Source organism: Ochotona princeps, chromosome 23 (assembly GCF_030435755.1).
Source record: "Ochotona princeps isolate mOchPri1 chromosome 23, mOchPri1.hap1, whole genome shotgun sequence".
In the NCBI taxonomy this organism is placed as follows: domain Eukaryota; kingdom Metazoa; phylum Chordata; class Mammalia; order Lagomorpha; family Ochotonidae; genus Ochotona; species Ochotona princeps.
In genome coordinates this window covers 24,271,942-24,295,133 of record NC_080854.1, presented here as the reverse complement: position 1 = coordinate 24,295,133, position 23,192 = coordinate 24,271,942, and the positions used below count along the sequence as shown (strand labels likewise).

General features: G+C 47.1%; 1 protein-coding gene across 1 annotated transcript in view; it reads right to left on the bottom strand.

The window, feature by feature from the left end:
- MTMR12 (myotubularin related protein 12) overlaps window positions 1-22,947 on the bottom strand; it is a 71,941-nt gene extending 48,994 nt beyond the window's left edge. The window contains exon 1 of the mRNA XM_004583634.4: window positions 22,704-22,947. Coding sequence (XP_004583691.2) covers window positions 22,704-22,784 — 81 coding nt within the window. The 5' untranslated portion in view covers window positions 22,785-22,947. The remainder of the gene's footprint in view (window positions 1-22,703) is intronic.
- Between the last annotated feature and the right edge of the window lie 245 nt (window positions 22,948-23,192).

Sequence of the window (23,192 nt, the reverse complement as noted above, 5' to 3'; positions counted from 1 at the left end):
CAGGAACCACAATTTCATGAAGCATGCAGAAAGTTCAACACCGGAAGAGGATGACAGGAAAATCCAAGACTCCTTCCAGCCCTTAACTTCCTACTGAAACTACTGCTATTCTGTCAGGGTTCCTTCACGCCTGCTGACTTGGGAAAGGCGACGTCAGACTAACGCAGCAGGATGTACAACACTGCCAAGAAGCCAAAAGTAACCTAACAAGGAGCCTGTGCCTCAGGTGTCAGCAAATCGATTCCAGCAAAACAACATTCACCCAAACACAGATCATACAGCAGCTTCGCCTACTTGAAACATGGACTGAGCCTGTGAAGTGAGAAAGGCTCTGGGTGCTCAGGGCACACGCGGCTGAACCTTGTGCAAGGCAACCAAAGCCTTCCACAATCTGCCGCTCATCTTCTGCATCCACTGCTCGCTTTCAACAGCATCAGCAACATTTAAGCTTCCGTTGGGTGCCAGATACGTACTCCTCATCATCTTATTCACCCTCACCAAAATTCTAGTACTGGGTCTCACAAGCAAAGTTTTTTTTTTCTCCACCAGAATAAACTTACCTTTGAATTCTACTCCTGGAGCCAGTGTTGTGGTGCAATGGATTAAGAGTCCCCAGTGCTCCTGTTCTAATCCAGTACTGAGGTTATAATTTACTGCGAAAACCCTAGAAGACAGCCCAAGTTCCAGGGCCCTGTTACACACATAGGAGACCTAGACGAAGTTTCTGGCCCCTTGCTTCAGACTGACCCAATCTTACTGTTGTGGCCATTCGGGGGGTGAGCCAGCAAATGGAAGCTGTCTCTTCCACATGTTTAATTTTCTTTTTAATATCATTTACATAGTTGAGAGGAATGCAAGCCCATGTGAGTCTCAGATTTGGGTGGGGAAGGTCGGGTATGGAGGAAGGTGGATAAGACAAATGTTTTGGGGCCTAGCATTGTAGCCTAGCGGCTCAAGTCCTAGCTTTGCATGCGCCGGGAACCCATACAGGTATTGGTTTGTATCCCAGCTGCTCCACTTCCATTCAGCTGCCTGCCTGTGGCCTGGGAAAAAATTAGAGGACAGCTCAAAGTCTTGGGACCCTGCACCCACGTGGAAGACCCAGAAGATGCTCCTGGCTCCTGGTTTCAGATCAGCTCAGCTCCAGTTATTGCAGCTACTTGGGGAGTGAACCAGAGGACAGAATACTTCTCTCTGTATTTCCTTTTCTCTGTACATCTGCCTTTCTCATAAAAATAAGTAAATAAATCTGAAAAAAAAAACCCACAAATGTTGCAGCTTTCTTTTTTCTCCAGAGAGGGCTGCTCCTTGCTGTCAAACTACAGCCAAAAAAAATTTTTTTTTTTCTAGTTGTCCCTCAAATTCTATTTTCTAGATTGGTTCTTCCACTAAAGAGAAAATATGAGGGAGAAAATATATTTACATCCACATATTACATGAGAATCTCAAATTCAATATTGTGCTTTTATTTCTGTATTTGAATTTTTAATAAATATGTATTATTTATAATAAAAAAACAAAGATAAATTTAAAAATTTCTTAAGTAGAAAGTCAAATTTCTTAAAGTTATTTGCTTGAAATGTAGAGTGACAAACAACGAGGTTATAGAGATTACTTGTCTGCTGGTTGATTCCCCACATGTTTGCAGTAGCCAGGGTTGAACCAAGCCAAAGCTGGAACCAGGAGCTTAATCCTGGTCTCTTACTTGGATGGCAAGAACCAACACAGACATCACGTGCTGCCTCACAGGTAGGACTCTGGATTAAAAGTGAAGACAAGGTGCCTGTGCAATGGCCCAACTGGCTAATCCTCCATTTGCAAGTGTGGGCACTCCAAATAGGCACTAGTTAATGCCCTGTTGGCATCATTTCCCATTCAGCTCCCTGCTTGCGGCCTGAGAAAGCAGCAGAGGATGGCCGAAAGTCTTGAGACCCTGCACCTGTGTGGAAGATCCAGAACAATCTCCCAGCTCCTGGCTTCAGATCAGCTCAGCTCTGGTCACTGCAGCCACTTGGGGAGCGGACCAGTGCATGGAAGCTCTTTCTCTCTATATCTCCTTTTCTCTGTAAATCTGTCTTTCCAATTAAAATAAATACATCTTTAAAAAGAAAAAAAAAGTGAAGGCAGTACTCAATCCCAGGCACTCTAATATGGGACTGTAGGTAACCCAAGTGTCAGCTAAACTGTGGCACCACTGTGCCCACCCTTGAAAGCTGTATTTTTGATAGCAAATGTTCTTTCCCAATGTCTCTCCAATCTTCTGTGCCAGTGCTAAAAACAGAAATAACACAGACTTGGGGACCACAGTCCGAATTCAGCTCTGGTAACTACACACACAACCTGCCTGGTTGAGGTCATTTAACCCAAATCTGCTTCAATTTCTTCTACAGTAGAACAGAAAAATACTACCTAATGTGAGAGTTTTACAGTGTATGTATTTATGCATATCAATGCCTGGCACATGTATTCATTACAATGTCACTGTTGGACACTGCAACATCTGTGCTTAATTCCCTGTTTTTTGTTTTTTGGTGGTGGTTGTTCTTGTTCCCACTTGAAAGAATTCAATCATAGTACATAAGAGCTATAAGATTATTCAAGATTTTGGGGTCTGGCATGGTACCCTAGTAGCTAAAATCCTCACCTTGCACGCACCGGGATCCCACAGAGGGACTCAGATTTTAATCCCGGCAGCCTCGCTTCCCATCCAGCTCCATGCTTGTGGCTGGGAAAGCAGTAGAGGACAGCCCAAAGCCTTGGAACCCTGCACCCACATAAGGGTCCCAGAAGAGGTTTCAGGCTCCTGGCTTCAGATCAATGCAGTTCTGGCCACTGAAGTCACTTGGGGAGTGAATGGACATATAGAAGATCTTCCTCTCTGTCTCTGCCTTTCCAATAAAAACAAAACAACTTTTTTTTTTTAAAGAATTATTTAGTTTATTACAAAGTCAGATATACAGAGAGGAGGAGAGACAGAGAGGAAGATCTTCCGTCCGATGATTCACTCCCCAAGTGACTGCAACGGCCCGTGCGCACCAATCCAAAACCGGGAACCTGGAACCTCTTCCGGGTCTCCCACACGGGTGCAGGGTCCCAATGCATTGGGCCGTTCTCGACTGCTTTCCCAGGCCACAAGCAGGGAGCTGGATGGGAAGTGGAGCTGCCGGGATTAGAACCGGCGCCCATATGGGATCCCAGGGCGTTCAAGGTGAGGACTTTAGCCACTAGGCCACGCCGCCGGGCCCAAAACAAAACAACTCTTAAAAAAAAAAACATGATTGTTCAAGATTTTGTCACAGAAGTACTATTGGTGGGCCTGGCACAGTAGGCCAATAGCTAAAGTCCTCGCTTTGCATGCACCAGGATCCCATATGGGCGCCAGTTTATATCACACTTAGGGAGTGAACCACCAGATAAAAGATTTTTCTGTCTTATTTTTCTATATCTGTTTCCCAATAAAAATCTTTAAAAAAAAAAAATGGTACTGGGGGCCCGGGGGGATGGCCTAGTGGCTAAAGTCCTCGCCTTGAAAGCCCCGGGATCCCATGTGGGCGCCAGTTCTGATCCCGGCAGCTCCACTTCCCATCCAGCTCCCTGCTGGTGGCCTGGGAAAGCAGTTGAAGACGGCCCAAAGCTTTGGGACCCTGCACCCACGTGGGAGACCTGGAAGAGGTTCCTGGTTCCTGGCATTGGATCGGCTCACTTGGGGAGTAAAACATCGGATGGAAGATCTTCCTCTCTATCTCTCCTCCTCTCTGTATATCCGGCTTTCCAATAATAATAAAATCTTTAAAAAAAAAAAAAAGGTACTACTAGTAACTTCTCACCGAATCCCATTTTCAAAATGGCTGCATAACCAGAGCAAAGACAAGAGCTTCCATCCAGGTCTCCACATGGATGGCAGGAACCCAAGGATATAGGTCATCTTCTGCTACTTTCTCAGGCACATTAGCAGGGAGCTGGATCAGAAGTGGAGCACCCAAGACTCAAACTGGCGCCAATATGGGATGTCAATGTTGTGGTGTCAGCTTAATCCTTTACATCACAACCCCAATATGCAACTCTCACAGACAATCAGCTCAGGGAAAAACAAGTACCACCATCACTGCTTTCCACTAGGGCCCTGACCCTGCCAAATCACCAATGCTGGGACCACAACTCAACAAATCAAGGTATATAAACAACAATCATAAAGAAATCTTCTCTCCAATTTTTTTCACTACATTTTTTAAAATCTGATTTTCAGAAATTATCTGGATGATGGGTAATAGGTTGTAAACAGAAAAAAAGGGACCAGCATTGTGGTGTGGCTGTTTACTGCATGGGCAATTCTGCGCTATCCTTCAGGGGCATATAAGTAGAGACCACCTCAAAGTCTCCCTGTACACCTTCCCCTCTCTCTCATCCTCATTACCCAGCTGATCTCCGAACACTACGAATGCAGCAGTCCTCCACTATCTGAGGTTTTGCTTTCTCAGATGTTACCTGTGGTCAACCACAGTCTAAAAACAGAAAATGGAAAAATCCAAAAATAAACCATTTGTATCTATTAAGTTAAGCACATTCTTAACAGCATGAGGAAACGGTGCACTGTCGTGTTCCGACCTGCCCAGCACACGAATCAGCCCTCTGCCCAGTGCACCGATGAGATGTACACTACCTGTTAGTCACTCAGTAATCATCTCAGTTATCAGACCAACAGCCCATATTGCAATACTCATGCACAAGAAACCCTTGCACAAAAGCCTACCACTCCATCACAATGCCTGCATCATTCACCTCCCTTCATCTCATTCAGGCACTGAACCACATCACAGCATCACAAGAGAAAAGGTAAGCACAAAACAGTACAATATTTTGAAAGACAATTCACATAAGTTTTAATTATAGTATACTATGTAATTGTTCCATGTCATTATTTTTAACCTTACCCTGAGCCTATTCTATAAATTAAAATTAATCATACGTATATGCATATGGGAAAAAAAAAACATAGTAAAAGAGCACTTCGAAATGGTAATGGAGGAGCCAGTGCAGTGCTTCAACAGGCTAAACTTCTATTTCCAAGTGCCAGCATCCCATACGGGCACTAGTTTGTGACCCAGCTGCTCCACTTCCCACCCAGCTCTCTGCTTATGGCCTGGGAAAGAAGCAGAGGATGGCCAAAGCCTTGGAACCCTGCACCCACGTGGGAGACCTGGATGAGGCTACAAGTTCAGTTCTGGCCATTGTGGCCGCTTGAGGAGTAAACCAACAGATTGAAAATCTTTCTCTGTCTCTCCTTCTCTCCATAAATCTGATCTGCCTTTCCAATACAAATAAATAAATCTTAAAAAATGATGATAATGAAAAATGAAGTTAAATATTACATGTTTTGGTGCAAAAATTTTTGAAACCCATGCAATTTTTAAAAAATATACATTTTGCATGAACTTGATGACCCTGTATATATGATTAGATTTTAATTTAAAAAAGCATCTTAAAATTCTTTTCCACACTTTGAGAGATCACTTCCATTAAAAACTTATGAGACAGAGCTCCCACCTGTTGGTTCAGTCTCCAAATGCCTGCAACACCCAGAGCTGGGCCCTGACAAAGCTTGGAACCAGGAACTCTATCCAGCTCTTACAAGAATGGCAGGAACCTAGCTACTTGGGCTGCCCAGGGTGCGCACTAGCAGAAAACCAGTCAGGAGCAGAGCCAGAACTCTAACACAGACACTCCAATATGAGTTGTGGGTGTCCTGACCACTAAAGCCGTGCCGCTCCTGCCCCCCATGAGTTGACTCACGTACTCTCGTGTTCTTTAGGGTTGAGCATCCACTAGCAGTCTTGGGCAGGGCTTCCCCACAGGTAAGGAAGAATTCTTTCGTCATCTATAAATGTAGCTAGAATCCATGCTCCTCTCATCTACCAGCACCATTCTACCCCAAGCTATTCTCACCTCTCAGGAGGATCACTCCAATTGTTCTAGAATTGGCCCACTGACAGTAGTCTTCTTTCAGATGCACTCTTCACCCTAAAGCAGGAGTGATCTTTTCAGAATACAACCCCACATGGCTTATTGGTAACATGAGTTCAATACTCCAACACAACCTTTATCTTCTTGTCCTGTCTGGCCTCCCAGCATCTCTTTCCTTTGCCTGTGCAGCTGGCCATGTGCCTTGCTCTCTTTCACCCTCAGTCATTCCACAAAAAAGTTCCCCAATGGAATCTTTTCCTGGGATACCTGGGAATTTTATGCATCTATTAGCTCTCAGGCCAAGGGTTATTTCCTCAGGGAAGCTTACTCTTTTACCAGATTCATACAGCCACATCTACAAAAGCACTTCATGGTTCACAGAGCAGCCAGCAAGTGGCACAGGATACGAAGCTGACACCTGTGATACCATATCCCATACTGGAGTGCTGGTTGGAGTTCCAGGTACTCCGCTTCCAATCCAGCTCCCTGCTGCTGATCTGGAAAGGCAGGGTAAAGTGGCTCAGGTGCCTGGGCCTCTTGAATCTGGACCAACCTCAGATGTTGCAGCCATCTGGAGAGAAAATGTGTGTGTGTGTGTGTGTGTGTGTGTGTGTGTGTCTGAGTGCATTCACACGTGTGAGTGTGCATACGTGTGATTTGCCTTCCAAAAACATCTTGAAAAAAAAAATGGAGACCGGGACTAAAAGATACGTTTATGAGGAGCAAATGGCCTGTTTGTCAGCCTCCTTTCCTGGTTTTAACCTAGCCTCTGCTCCTGACATCAGCTTCCTGTTAATGCCTGCCCCTGGGAGCTGCCAGTAATGGACCGGTGACTGGGCTTCTGCCCCCACGTGAGAGGCCTGGACTGAGTGTCCACAGTGGCAAGCATCTGGAGAATGAAGCAGCAGATGAGAACACACTGTCTCAAAATGAAAAAAAAAAAATTTACTTTGATGCAAAAGTTTTGAAATCCAGTTTTTTCATGAACTTTCTGAAGATTTCTCATATTTTCTTCCATATAGCACCTGTCACAACTGTAATTTCATTATTTATTTTGAAAATTTTTAAAAGTCTGTCTCCCTACAAACTCATAAACCCTTATGTCTTTGATTTTTTGCTCACCATCGTGTCTCCACAGCTTTGCAAAGTACTCAAAACTTGTTGGGCACTCATTTATTCACTTGAAAGGTACAGCAATATGGGCCCGGTGCAGTGGCCTAGTGGCTAAAGTTCTTGCCTTGAACGCCCCGGGATCCATATGGGCGCCGGTTCTAATCCCGGCAGCTCCACTTCCCATCCAGCTCCCTGCTTGTGGCCTGGGAAAGCAGTCGAGGACGGCCCGAATGCATTGGGACACTGTACCCGCATGAGAGACCCGGAAGAGGTTCCAGGTTCCCGGCTTTGGATCGGCACGCACCGGCCCGTTGCAGCTCACTTGGGGAGTGAATCATTGGACGGAAGATCTTCCTCTCTGTCTCTCCTCCTCTGTGTATATCTGGCTATAATAAAATGAATAAATCTTTAAAAAACAAAAAAACAAACAAAAAAACTAACTCATCTGAGAGTTAGCAAAATTTCAACAAATGGGTTTAAAATGACCTGTTTGTATAGACCTCTTGTTACTCCATTAAAGTTTCGGTAAACCTTGCTACTACAAAACAAACAAAAAAAGGGGGGGGGGGGGACTGTAGTGCAGGGGTCGCAACATGACCAAGCATTCAAGACGATGGTGTTTCCGCAGCCTAAATCCAGAACAGTGGCATGGCATGAGTGGCAGCATCAGGGTTGGGCTTTGTTGTTAATTCTCTGTTTCACCATTTACTTCAATGCTACAGCTACTCTGCTTGCTTGCTTGCTTGTTTGTTCTGATTTAAAAAGAGGACAAGATCATGGAAAATAGTCTTCCAATTTCCACCAGCTTTTCTCTCAGATCAAAGGTGACCTCCACATCTGTTCTGATCCCACTGTGAACATCAACAATTCCACAGCTGCCACCACTCCCCTATCACCCAGGAACCTCACCCAACGCTCAGACAGAATGACTCCTCTCGCTTCCAACAACAGCTATGCCAGACAAGATATATGAGAAACTGAGCATTGCCACTCATTCTTCAGGAAACTCATGGCCTTAGGCAACACATCTACTGGAATCTCCACCTTCCAGCTGGCCTCACATGGCAGGGTGGGGAACATCCTCTCAGGGTGGTTCTAAGGCACAGCCCAAATCACAGGGCTCTCACGAGGCTGAGCGAACACTCAGGTTGTAGTCTGCTTACACAAAGTTACAAGACAACCTATGTCTATTTTATTTATTTATTTATTTTTATGGCAAAGTCAGATATAGAGAGGAGGAGAGACAGAAATATCTTCCGTCCAACGATTCACTCCCCAAGTGACTGCAATGGCAGGTGCTGCACTGATCCAAAGCCAGAAGCCAGGAGCTCTTCCGGATCTCCCATGCAGGTGCAGAGTCCCAAGGCTTTGGGCTGTCCTCGACTGCTTTCCCAGGCCACCAGCAGGGAGCTGGATGGGAAGCAGGGCTGCTGGGATTAGAACTGACGACCATATGGAATACCGGCACACGCAAGGCAAGGACTTTAACCACTATGCTATCGTGCCGGACCAGACCCATGTCTATTACATGCCAATTTAGTTCCTTATTATCCTAAATACCAAATGCTAAGGATAAAAAATATCAATATGAATTGATTTTTGCCTGCATGAAATTCAAACAAAACTAGAAAATGGTTAATCCATGGCCAAAGTACCAGCAGCCTACAAAAGCTTCTGTTTAGGTATCACCTCCTTCAATCCTCCCAACTCCATGAACAATCTGTTGTTTCCAGCCTAGACACGAGGAACATGACACTAAGGTTGTGTGATGGCGCAAATCTCAGTTCATCTCATTTCAGTTGTGCTTTTAACCATAATCCAACCTGCCTCTCCCAGCTGGCCACCTCAATGTCCCCTTGTCACTCGCATACACGCTCACCTACAGAGCCATCCTCTCCTATATCCCTGGGCAATTCCAGGCACAACACACACAACTGTGCCCAGGGTATGCAGGAGACCAGTCATACCACCAGCATTAATAATGATGAGTATTCCGTTGTAGCAGTACAAGTACAGTGGTAACATGGCAGAAACACCCATCCCCATTCAGAAATTGTCAGAGAACAGCTGGGACCACCATTTACACTAAGACAGCCCAGCGCTCCTCAGATGAGCTCTCTTACTCAGGACCTGTCAAGATGCCCCCAAAAAGCTCCTCACTGCATATGCGCCTTTAGATGCCCAGACCCGACAGACTCCTGGCCACACCTGATACCTAAGGTACTCCTCTGGGTCCTGGTTCAGAGACCACCAGCCACACCCAAATCCTGGGATTTTTTTTTAAGATTTATTTATTTTAATGGAAAGTCAAATTTACAAAGACTTCACTCCCCAAGTGGCTGCAACAGGCGGAGCTTCACCGATTCAAAGTCAGGAGCCTGGAGCCTCTTCCAGGTCTCGCACGGCACGTGGGTGCAGGGTCCCAAGGCTTTGGGTTTTCTCTACTGCTTTCCCAGGCCATAAGCAGGGAGTATGATGGGAAGTGGAGCAACCAGGATATGAACTAGTGTCCGTATGGGATCCTGGTACATACAAGGCAAGGACTTTAGCCAGTAGGCTACCATGCTGGGCTTTAAGAGTTATTCTTAAATACTCATCTCCCAAAGGCTGTGTCCTTTCTTAACACCACCAACCCCTCCACATGAATCCATGCCTGCTGCCACACTCTAACTTCAGACTACCTTCCTCTCCCACGCCCCTATTCTACCGTTACACTGCTTCTGTCTGGTCCCCAATGCACTTACAGGATCCACTTAATCCACCGTCTCCGTCCTGCCCACTCAATTCACTTCCACACAGTGCAAGTCCTCTACAAGGACAGAGTGCAGATGAGGCCTCACTCTGCCAGAACAGTGGATCAGAATCAACCAGCCAAAGAAGATGTCTCTCTGTCACGCTTCCCAACAAGTAAATCTTTTATTTAAAAAATAATAACAAAAAGAAATTCCTACCTAAGTATATGATTAACATCAGCTAACTATTGTTACCTTCTTCACTTAGTTTTCTGAATAAATTGTAGACTCAGCTGGGTCAGTCTGAAGCCCAGCAGCCAAGACCTTCTTCTGGGTCCAAGCACTTGGACTATTTCCTAGGCACATTAGCAGGGAACTGCACTGGAAGCAGAGCAGCTGAACTCAAACCAACACCCATGTAGATGCCAGCACTCCGGGGAGCTTTACGCCACAGTGCCAGCCCCATTACAGCCTCACTGATGGAAGAATGGACTTTAAAGTTGCTTTGCTGAGGATATATACCACAGACTAAATTAATCCATCTATACTTTCCAGTTCTAAGAAGCCAGAAATCAAAATTGTATTTGCTTCTTAGAGCTGATTTCCAAGAGCTGAGAAGGCTTTATTCCCCTTACCGCACAGCTGGCCTTCCTAGCAGGCTCACTCCCAGCTTCCCAGCTCTGACAGCAGCACCAGGTGAAAGCGCTGCTGTTGACCTGCTGACCACAGCACTACTCAGCTGAACCATACACCGCCTTTGGCAGTTTCAGGCAGTAATTCCCCTGACCGTAACCCATGAGAACAGCAGTTGAGGCTCCAGAGGCAGACATGCAGTAAGAAGCCAACTGGCAATCTGTCTGGTCTCGAGGTGACAGACCACAGAGGACTCAGGAGCACCGGGTCATTAAGGACGCTGCTGTTCACTCATTACGTGCATCGGTTCCCAGCCATCAGGCAGTGTTCATTTCACAAGGCCAGCTGGAAACTCCTTTCACACTAAGCCTCTGCTGTCCTCCAAGATAGACACATCTAAGTTAAAAACACAAAACATGCAGCTGGCATGGTGGCTCAACATGCTTTTCTTCCACCTGTAGTGCCAGCATCCTTAGTGGGCACCAGGTACAGGCCCAGCTGCTTCACTTCTGATCCAGCTCACTGCTCATGGCCTGGGAAAGCAGCAGCAGATGGCCTTGGAACCTGAGCTAAGTGAAGGGCCAAAGGAGGCTCCTGGTTCATGGCTCCTGGCTTCGGATCAGCTCAGTTCTGCGCACTGCAGCCGCTTGAGGAGCAAGCCAATGCCTGGAAGATCTTCCCTCTCTGTGGGTCTGCCTTTTAAATAAAAATCAATAAGTAACTTTATTTAAATGCAAAACAGAATTTTGTTTCAGGCTTTACTATGTCTACTTCATCTTATCAACCATCCTGTATTCATCCCCACTTTTACAAATAAAGCTCCTAGATATTAAATGATAGGCTCAGATTCATCCTGCTAAAAAGAGAAGCCAGAATGCTTTATCAGGAGCTCTAACATGAAGTTTAGCATTCTTGATACTGCATGCTGAGGCAAGTGTCAGCTGCTCTGCTCCCAGGCCAGCTTCCTGATAACACACCTGGAACATACGGGGCCAAATACCAGGGACCCTGTCACCCATGAGGGAAAACAAGATAGTTTTTTTTTTTATTTTTGAATTATGTGGTACAATTTCGTATAGACTGGGATTCCCCTCAAACTCCCACCATGCCGACAGATTTTTCCCCATTTCACTACAATGGTGTAGAAATCATAATTCCATCAGTCTCTTATTTCAAGGATAGAGTTCTAAACTCCTGGCTTCCGCCTAGACCAGCCCAGCCACCGCAGTCATGTAGGGGAGCTTCTCAGAGAACAGATCTTTCTGCCTGTCACTCCCCATCACTCTACCTTTCAAACATACATAAATAAATACATTTTAAAACAAACAAGACCCAGCGTGATAAGTCCTCACCCTGAACGTGCCAGGATCCCATATGGGTGCCAGTTCTAATCCTAGTGGCCCTGCTTCCCATCCAGCTCCCTGCTTGTGGCCTGGGAAAGCAGCGGAGAACGACCCAAAGCCTTGGGACACTGTACTCATGTGGGAGACCTGGAAGAAGCTCCTGGCTCTTGGCTTTGGATTGGCTCAGCTCCAGCCATTGTGGTCACTTGGGGAGTGAATCAGCGGGCCAAAGATCTTCCTCTCTGTCTCTCCTCCTCTCTGTACATCTGCCTTTCCAATAAAAATAGATCTTTAAAAATAAAAAACAAAAAACCTCTCTCTGGTAAGAAGCTCAAGTTAAGAAACAAGTGCCAAGATCCAACTACCAGTGGAGGCCTCAGAACAAACAGATCTGACCTCACTAGTTACCAGGCTGGCTCTTGCATCCTCTGTCAGCCATATGCTTCCTTGAAAGACTCGGAAGCTGCCAGAGGAAGCAAACGGCAGCCAGACATTTCAGAGCTCCAGGCTTCCACAACAGGTCACAGATTTAACAAACCAGCTACTACTAAAAGGAATACTTCAAGGCAAAACAGCTGGTGTCAAAGCTGATCACTGGGCCGTAAGGAGTAAGAGTTGAGTAGATGATTGCACTTTAGCCCTAAACAGTTCTCTCCAAATCACAGGAAAAGAAACTCTGATGTTCTAATCAGTCATCTTCTGAAGTCTTCCTCTGCAGGTCTAAGACCATGCCCCTCCCCAGAGCTCTCTCTTGTTAGCCCTAGAGACCACAATGAGAGGCTGACCCTACAGCTCCAACCTGATGCAGCTTACGGTTCTCTTGGAGGAACAAGCCCCACAGACATAGCAATTATATAAAAGGAGCATAGAACACATATCAAACTGCACCTCCCAGAAGCCAGTTATAGACAAAAACAAAGAAAATATCACTTATAAAGGCAGACTAGGAAGGCCAAGAGAAGATGCACACGTTTGGCCCAGCAATTGAGATGTCTCTAGTCTCATTTGGCGTCCCTGGGTTGGATTTCCAGCTCCAGCTTCCTGCTAACGAAGAACCTGGGGGTAACAGGTGATGATGACTCAAGTACTTGGGGTTCTGACAACTCACATGGGAACCCTGGCCTGAGCTGCCAGCTTCGGCTCCAATCGGGAGCCTTTGCAAGCATTTGGGCAGTGAACCAGAAGACGGAAACTCTGTCTCACTGCCTCTCAACTAATTTTTAAAAACAAACATAAAGAACACCAAGAGCTGCTAGGGCAAGGGTGCTTGCTATGGCCTGTCAGGTGTGCTCCTCACACTCTTCTTTCTCTTCTCTTTGGGTGTCCTCCATGATTCACCTGAAACAACCATTCTCAACAAGACCCGAGGGAAGAGATGATAGTTAAAGATTGAAAAACAACACAGATTCCTACCCAGGTGCTCGCTTCTACCACCCACAGCCTTCCCTGTCTCAAGGGCCTATCTGGACCTCTGAAAAGTTTCTCAAACAATGCCACAGGTAAAAACATTCACATATCCCAACTCTACAAAAGAATTTATATTTTGCTGTTTGGCCTTTTGGCTAAGATCAAGTGTAAAAGAGTTTATACAAAGGAGTCTCATATGAATCAGAAAACAGGCTCGCTCAAAATCACAATGCCCAGAGGCCAGGCCTCCCAAACCCAAGCTTCAACAAAACCGGCAGCAGAAACGACCCTGGGTGAGACTGGAGCTCCTGTCAGGAACTGGATTGGTGGGCGGGACGGGGGAGTGGAGGGCTCTTCCATCTGAAAGCAGCACCACCAAGTCCATGTCCAGCAGGAGCCCAGCCAGCTGTGGGGCTGTGGTGGCACACAGGGAGCAGAAGGCAGAGGGGCAGTTAAGCTCTCGCAGTGGGTGGTCCCACATACTCATGCCCCTGCTGTCCTTGGGAGACCTGAGTCAAGTTCAGGGCTGCTAGCTTTGGCCTGGCCCAAACCAAGCTGCTGCCATTTGGGGAGTAAACCAGTGGAGAGAAGACTTATCACTTCTCATTCTCTCTTTCCTTCCCTCTCTCCCTTTCACACACTTTCAAATTAAAAAACAGCAACAAAAAAACAACAAACCAACCAAAAAAACCCTTATAAAAAGAGGAGGGGCATTCCACAACAGAAGACTGAAAGGAAACACACAGAACAACTCACTGAAAAGACAGCCTGTACAGATGTACAGACAGCCCTGGGGGGTACGGCATGGTCAGCCTAGGAGAGAGACGACATCCACAGCTCCAGACACACTGCAGGCAGTGCAAGGGAAAAACACCGCTCGAAGGAGCATCTTCCACCATCAGGACAAACCCCTGAATGCCTATACAGCTGCAGCTTGTGGGGCGGTGAATAATTAACAGTTAATAAATGTTTACTACAGGCCAGGTACTCTGCCAAGAGCTGTTCATGGATTGTTTCACAACTTCACAGAAACTCCACTTGGAATGAACTATTATTACTCCTATTTCACAGATCATGAAACTGAGGTTGAGCGTTCAAACTCAGTTACCAAGTAGCAGAGTTCTGTCTGATCCCAAACCCATGCTCATAGCTACCACAGTATTTTGAAAGATGGTTGTTCTGAGTCGTGCACAAGTGTCAGAGGAAAGGTGTCAGGTGCCAGTTATGGGGCTGTTACTGCTTTATTGCTTAAACGAAGGGCTGTGACTAACAGCCACTGTAGAGACACACAGCACTGCCTCTGTCCCCCCACCACCACCTCCTCCGCAGCTGGCTCTATCAACACTAGCGTGGCTGCACAACCTGGACGAGCTACAAGCCCTGGAGCAGGAGGGTGAGAGGAACCAGACAGAAATGAAGAGGCTCCCAGGTCCAGTTGTGGTCAGATCAGTGTAATGGTAATGCAGCACATCACAGAAAAAGAATCCATCAAGAATCTAGGACATCTGCCCACGTGGCCCAGCAGCGGCTTTCAGATTCTGTCCCTCAGGACCTCCTGTCACGCACATCGGTGCACACCTTACGTAAGGGATGAGTACAGCTGCTCAGTCCACACAGTCCTGATACGCCAGGCACCTTTCAGAGCTGTCCTTCCTGTCTAGCAACAACATTATCTCCCTTCTCCCCACGCCAAATCTCACAGGAACACCGGCCTCTCCAAGGCCTACACTGTCTTCAGACAAGGTTGGGGGCTGCCGACGCTTCAGCTGGAGGCCCTCCTCTGTGCTCATCTCGCGCCTGGCACACTGCCCTGCGAGGTAGGCAGCTCCCACCGCCATGTACGCGAGCCATCTGGGGCTGTGTCATCTCCCCAACAGAACGGGAAGCTGCCAAGCACACAGACTGCTTCTCTGCATTCCTAATTTTAAAGTGTTTAGAAAAACAATAGGAACACAAAAATACTGCTCAGGTAATATTCCTTTTTTTTTTTAAATTATATTGTTGACAATCTTTACATAGTTAATTACGGTAAAAAGGTTCAGGGGTATAGGGAAGTGGGTAAGACTATTATGTCCATATTGTTTCCTTTTTGTATCTGCTCAGGTAATATTCTAATTCTAGTTATTAAAAATTTTTTAAAAATCTTAAAAAAAAAAAAAAAAAACAACAAGAAGAATCTAGCACTTGCTAAGAATCCACCATGCGGCAGGGCCTGAGCTGGGTACAAATGGTTTACTACTGTTCATTCTCAAAACAAGCCTGAGCGAAGACAGAGTTCTAAGCGTTGCAGGGGAGGAGAGGCCGAATAACCCTCTGAAGATCACCATCAGGTGGCTGAGCCTGGCTCAGAAGCCTCCAAGGCCAAGTCTCCTCAGAACCTCAGGACATCTTGCTCCCAACCCCAAACTGCTCCAGAACTTGGTTTACTCCTCAGCTGTCTCTGTTAGGGCACAGCCAGTGCCTCTGCCAAGCTGAGGGCTCCCGTGGGCACAAACAGTGCTCACACACTTTCTGTCTCCACTCATGGCATCTGCCTTTCTTCCTGAGCTCCTTGTAGGTGTCATGGGGAACCACCCTCTCCACTCAGCAAGTGGAAGACAGTGGTCACTAAAGCACAAGGGACAAAAGCAGCATTAAGAGATTAGCTAAGGCACATCTGAGGTCTCCCCAGAAGCTGTATCCCCTGACAGTGCCAGGGGAGTCCTGGAGACTCCTTAGTGCCAACTCAGCCTCCTGCTGAGGAGCTCCTGGGAAACAGCAGGTGACCGGCCAGGGCCAGGGCCCTGCCATCCACACGGGAGCCCAGTCCTGGCTGTTACGGGTACTCACGAAGCAAATCAGTGGATGAAAGCTCTCATTTAAGATGCTGAAAATAAACTTTTTTTTAAAAGAAATCAGTGGAGCTGGCATTGTGGTTCAGTGAGCTAAACTGTCACCCATGATACTGATATCCCATGTGAGCATCAGTTAAGAGTCCTGGCTGCTCCATTTCTAGTGCAATGCCCCGCTAATGCTCCTGAGAAAGCAGCAGAGATGACCCAAGTATTTGGACCTCTGCCACCCACAGGAAAGCTCAGGATGGAGTTTCAGGATCCTTGCTTTGGTCCAGCCCAGCACCAGTTCCTGTGGCCATTTGGGGAATGAACCAGCAAACCAAGATCTATCTCCTCTTTCCCTTCCTCTCTGTTGTTCAAATAAATACAAAAAAGGCCTGATGGTGCAACGGCACAATTAGCTAATCCTCCCCTTTCAAAGGATTCATATGGGCACAAGTTCGTGTCCCAGCTGCTCTATTTCTCATCCAGCTCCCTGCTTGCAGCCTAGGAAAAAGGCAGAGGATGGTCCAAAGCCTTGGGACTCTGCACCTGCACCCGTATGGGAGACCCAGAAGCTCCTGGTTCCCAGCTTCAGATTGGATCAGTTCCAGCCATTATGTCCACTTGGAGAGGAAATCAGTGGATGGAATATTTTTTTTTTAAGAAAAGTTTGTTTTTTTTGTTTTTTATAGGGAGCTATAGCTTCCAAGAGCTCATTTGATTTTACTTATACTAATTATGATTTTTTAAAATATAATTACTTGAACACCAGAATTACAGAGAGAGAGGGAGAGAGATCACGAGAAAGCTATTCCATCCAATGGTTCACTCCCCAAGTAGCTGCCACAGCCAAAGTGGGCCAGGCTCAAGTCAGGATCCAGGAGCTTCTTCTAGGTGAGAGCCCAAGATTTTGATCCAGTTCCCTGGATCAAAAGTGGAGCAGCCAGGACTAGAACTGCCACCCACATGTGATGCAGGCAGCCCAAGCAGCAGCTTTACCAGCCATGCAGCAATACTAACCTTGCTAATTATGACTTGACTTGATCTGATTTACCTGTATTTTAGGCAAATCATTGAACAGGGGTGACAAACGAACAAAATATGCTCTTTGATACAGGGATAATTTGAAATGGGATAATACAAAAAGTAAATCTACACAATGCAGCAAAATAACAACCAATTGATAATAAACAATTAAAATATTCTTATCATGCTTAAATTTTTAAAATAAGACATCATTCTTGAATGTATAAAGGAACAAAGAAAAGAGAAAAAGAAACTTATAGAGAAAATGAAGAATATTTCAAGAAAGTTATCACAGTGAACTTTCCTGGCATGATACCATGGCAACAACCACAACAAAATATTCTATTTTCATTCATCACAACAAAATATTCTACTTTTACTTAACCAGGAAAAAATTTCTATACTCTAAGACTAATGATTAAGCACTTTTCTGACATCATCTAAATGATTCTGACCCATAATCTGAAAAATAACAATAGCCTGTATTTATTACGCTTAACTGCATGCCAAGTGCCCTAAAGGCTTTTCATAAATGATTCCATTCAATATGCCTAAATGTTCATACGTATTTATCAGTTAAGATGTTATTACTGGATCTGGCGCGGTGCCCTAGCAGCTAAAGTCCTTGCCTTGAACATGCCAGGATCCCATATGGGTGCCAGTTCTAATCCAGGCAGCCCCTCTTCCCATCCAGCTCCCTGCTTGTAGTCTGGGAAAGCAATAGAGAAAACCCAAAGCCTTGGAACCCTGCACCCACGTGGGAGACCTGGAGGAAGTTCTTGGCTCCTGGTTCCGGATTGGCGAAGCACCAGCCACTGTGCAAAAACTTGGGGAGTGAATCACTAGATTGAGGATCTTCCTGTCTCTCCTCCTCTCTGTATATCTGACTTTCCAACAAAAATAAATAAATCTTTAAAAAATAAAACATGTTGCTACTAATATTAATATAACTATTCTTCAAATCTAACTAACATATAACCAAAGCTTAAAGGAAGTGGTCTCCACCCCTAGGAAGGAAGCGCTTTCCTTGGAGCTGTGAGGCACAGGGGGTGCAGAGATCAGAAAGGCGCTGTCCTGGAGTCTCCATCTCTGACAGCTCTGCTCCTTCCTACGTCTCTTAGTGCTTTCCTTCTTCCAAAGCAAAGGAAGATTCAAGATTAAACGGATTACTCCAGTTCAGTTCTTACTTCCCCATCATCTCCAGAGGTTATTTTAATGATCTATTCTGAAGGTCAAGAAGATATTTTTATATGACTGCCATTTACCCTAAAGCCTATTTGGGGTGCTAGACTGAGACAACGCTATTTACTGGTGTTATTAAATGTGTGTAAATCAAAACGCCATCCACCTGGAACATCTGTATGTATTTGCTGAATCACACGCACATTCCCGCGGGTGGCTACCAGGGACCTCATCACAGCAAAGCCAAACACTTGGCTTTCATCCTTTTCTAAACCACATGTTTCCTTGTCAAGAGCTACAAACCTTCTGCCTTCCTTCTCAGTCCCTTAATGAGAAAGTGACAGTGGTTCCCTGCTAGAAAACAGCTAAAATATACCCTACCAATAAGGGTGAGCAACACCAAGATGTTGAACATATGCAGGTAGTAAATTGTTACATCTATTAAGACAATAATTATGATACACAGTTTTAGACAAAATGCCTGAACATACTTAAAAAAAAAAATCACTGCTTTGGCCAGGGTACCAGAATTAAAGGTAACCTTCTTAAACTCCCAAATTCTTCAGCTTTAATTGTCTTTATCATGGTAATAAGGTTCACACTTTTTTTGAAGTCATGATTTAAAGAAAGATCTTTGGTTTCTGAAAATAGTACTCTAAACACACTGTCACACCAGGACAGATTAACGTATAAATACAACATGGACACACAACATCCTATTGAGGCCATTCTGATGAAGATGCACAGCTCTGAATCACTAAGCATGGGGTCTCCGGAGCCCAGGCTTCTGGCAGAGCCTGGATCCTAACCCTGGAGCTGGACATGGGGTACAGAAGTGATAGCGCCCATGGGTGTTGCAGCTGTTAGTCAGCCTACAGGAAGTGCTGCTTGACAGAGCTTCCCAAGCGTTTCAATGCTCCATCTGCACAGTCGTATGCTCTTGGATGTGACCCAGGGAGATGCCACAGGAAGCACATGCAGAGGAGAAAAAGCAGAAGCTCTGGACGGATCACCAGCCTAAAGTCACAGCAAAGAAAGTGATTATTTTATGAAGAACTTTTTAAAAAGACTTATTTATTTGAAAGGTAGAGGTATGGGGTGGGGGACAGATAGAGAAAGATATTCCATCTACTAGTCCACTTTCCAAGAGCTTGCAACAGTGAGAGCTGGGCCTGGCCAAAGCCAGGATACTCGATCTGGGTCTTCAATGTAGACTGCAGGGGCTCAGGCACCTGACCCATCATCTGCTGCCTCCAGGAGCATCAGCATGACGCTGTATCAGAAGAGGAGCCAGGACTGCAACTGGCAAGCCAAGGTCCCAAGCAAAGTTCAACCCTCTGGGCCAAGACATGCATCCCATGAGTAACTTCTAATGTCCTGATGGCCTAAGAAACAACTATCAAGGATCTCCCAGCAAGTCCTTAGGAAACAATTCTTATCTCGTCAGGACATTCAACCTTGCAGGGTCTTTGCATGACATAGAAGAGTACACTGGTGGCACAGCTTATCTAAAAATCCACAAACAACTGTTACTAACTCAAACACTGACCTAAGCTCTAACAGCAAATACATTCCGGAACACCACACAGAAATGGTTACAACAGCACTCTGAAAGCTAAATTCTCCCTGCTCAGGTTTAGAGAACACACAATGAGAAATGAGCTCTTCTTGAAGTCAGTTTTCTCTTAGGACAAGCTTCAGGCACAGCAGATTAAGTCGCTGCCTGGGACCCTGGGATCCCATACAGGACTCCCAGAGTCCCGGCTACTCTGTTTCTGATCCAGCTCCTGCTGCTGTGCCTGGGAAGCGCAGATGATGGTTCAAGTACTTAAGTCCCTGCCACCCAAGCAGAAAATCCAGACGGAGCTCCCGGCTTCAGCCTGCCCCAGCCCTGGCTTGGAGAGTGAACGAACAAATGAAAAATCTCTGCCTTTAAAATGGATACATATATATATATATATATATATATATATATATATATATATATATATATATATATATTAGTTACTGGAGAATTTAGCTATTTAGTAGACCGGGAGGGCTCTCATCTGCTGGGTCATTTCCCAAATACACACGACAGCCAGGGCTGGGCAGGGTCTGGGCCAAGCTGGAGCTGGTAGCTTGGAGCTTGGAACCCAATCCAGGTCTCTAATGTGGGTGTAATGATACAAGCACTTCAGCAAACGCCTGCTGCTCTCAGGGTACATATTAGCAGGAAGCTAGAATTAGGATTGGAGCCAGGACTAGAAGCCAGGCACTCTGACACTGAACAAAGGCATCTTACCCAGCATCTATCTGTCCGGCCACCTGCCCACCACAACACATTTCTCTTTAACACAAAATACTGACTCCTGATAAAGAGTAGCGTAATGCAGGCTGTTGCTATAAAGATCTCATCGGCCAAGAACAAGTTTATTATCTGGTGCAGGTCTCATTACACGGTAAGGCATAAAGGCTGTTCTAGCAGCCCAGTCATCTACCAACAAAAAGCCCAGCTAGTTTCCCAGCTGGCAGAGGCCATACACTGAGAGAAGTGCTGGCAAGACATATACCAAGGGCAGCAGGGATAAAGGCAAGAGGCGGAAAAGGAGCACACAGCACAGGACAGTTCTGCAAGTGTGCTGAGGCCTCTCCCACCGGGGGAAGCAAGAAAGCATTACCAGTATTGGGGCTCTCCAACAGGTGCGCGGCATCTCAACCCTGCTCTTCTGCACTTGCCATAGCGTGCAGTGAGTGAGGACTAGCAGAAGCTATAGCCTTAAAAACAAATTGTTTTCCCACTACCACCCCGTACCTTATCTTTGAAAAAAAAAAAAAAAACACCCACCCACAATTTCCTTATCTTCTGTTACAAAATATTTCCAGGGGTTTACAACAAAGCATAGCTTCTACACAGCATTATCTCATGGCCAGAAAACAAAACTGCCAACTAGAAGGATTTGAAAAATGTGACCACTTGGGGCTTATTTTGGGGCTGAACCACTCCTCTTCCCTAATTATCCCTCAAAGGAAACATATCAGGCGCTGTGGGCAGAAGGAAACATGTCTAATTACAACATGTGCACTTGGTGGATGAAGAATTCCAACATTCTTGAACTTTAGCCACATTTCAGAAGACTTTCCACTTGTTAGGTTTAATCTCCCTGAAGAGGAAAGGTTAAGGTCAATAGCACTTCAACTAGAGCACTATCAAAAAAAAAAAAAAAAAAAAAAAAAAAAAAGACAAAGAGAAACTGCCCACATTCACTTACAGGTCATATAAGGGAAGCCTGCTGAAATTTTAAGATGACCCGGTGTCCATATTAAGTGCTAACAGAGGAAGTGGTTTTGATTTGAAAATTAGGGCTAAAAATAAGATCCATTTCAAGAGTACTCCCCACGGCAGCCAACATGCACCCAGTTGGATTCTGAAGATATACTTGCAAAGCTGCCCTTCACCGGAAGGGGAGAAGGGGAGTCAAACAGAAGCAATGCCTGATGGAGACCTCTCACCCACAGCAGTGGGAAGGCCTCGGGGGTAGAGTGATTCGGGGAGGGCTTCCCCAGGTAGCTGACTGCTTGCCACGTGGGAGAGAGCGCCCAAACCCACCAGGAGCGCATGGAACGAGGTGTGTGCAGCAACCGTCCCGGCTCAAGCAGTGCTCAGCATGGCCTGGCCGTTCTGCTCTGGCTCGCCTCCTCCCTAGGACTCACACCCACCAGGCCTCTGCGCAGCTGGCCTCCCCATGCTCCCGCAGGTCCCCAGACACACCTGCCAACTCCAGCAACTTCCCAAGGGCTATTCGGGTCCCTCGACCCCTGCTTCCTAAGTCCTGGCTCACCGTCATTCCAGAGAATGACACCACTGGTTTTTCTTCCCCATGCACAGTAAAACGCGCTTCTACCCTATGGCTGGCTAGAGCTTCCTGCGGGCTTTTCCTCCCCACCCCGCCTGGGAACTCCAGCCGAGCAAGGATGGTGGTTGGCTTCACCAGTGTATGTATCCCGAGAGTTTAGATGAGGGCCTGGCACCCCAGGGAAGAGCTCAGAAAGTACCCTCTGATTGAATGAATGAACTTCTTGCCCTCAGGAGTCCAGGATCACAGCAAGACGGCAGGACAGGGAGATGGTGACAGACAAGAGACCGCGAGAAGCAGCCTAAGTGGCATCCAGCTGGGCGGGCGGGTGCTCACTGGACTCACTGGGCAAGTCCAAGGCCAGGACAGACCCACCTGGGCTGCAGTCCACCGCACCCAACCTCACTTCCACTCCCCATGCCGGTGCCCCGCAGCACCCTCCCAGCGAAGGCCCCTCACCCGGTCCTTGACGGGCCGGGCCCGACCCGGGGGCACCTGCCTGCCCGCCGGGAGGCCCCAGCTCTCCGCCGAGGCCGCACCCCGCCGTGCTCCCCCAGCTCCAGTCCCGAGCAGGAAACGCCCCGCGGCCCTCCCCGAGGCGGGGCAGGGGCTCCCCGAGGCGCCCCTCACCCCAGCCGCGCCGCGTCTCCTCACCTCAGGGCGCACGTACGACACGAAGGACGGCTTGGGCGCCCTGGTGCCGCCGCCCCCGCCGACTCCCCCCTTCCCCAGCATCCCGCCACCCGGAGAAGCAGCGACGCGCGGGAACAGACGCGACGGCTCGGCCAGCGGAGGCGACGGCCACCAGCACCAGCGACTGGGGCTCCGCCCATCCCCAGGGCCGCCGCAGCGGCGACGCCGCCCGCATCCGGCTCGGCCGCCGGCCGCGCTCGCCCCGCCCACGGCGTACGCACGCCCCCCGGGGCTCGAGCCCCGCCCGCAGGCCACGCCCCTCGCCCCTCGGCCGGCGGTTGATCTCGCCGGGCGGATGCGCGCCGCTCGGCTTCAGCAAAGCCCGCCTCCCACGTCCTCTGATTGGCCGGAGATGCCTCCGGCCGAGCCCCTTCTTGAAAGGACCTCGAGAGATGTTTCTGCAAACCAATCCAAAAGAGCCTTCTCTCCGGACTTCCCGGCGATTGGATA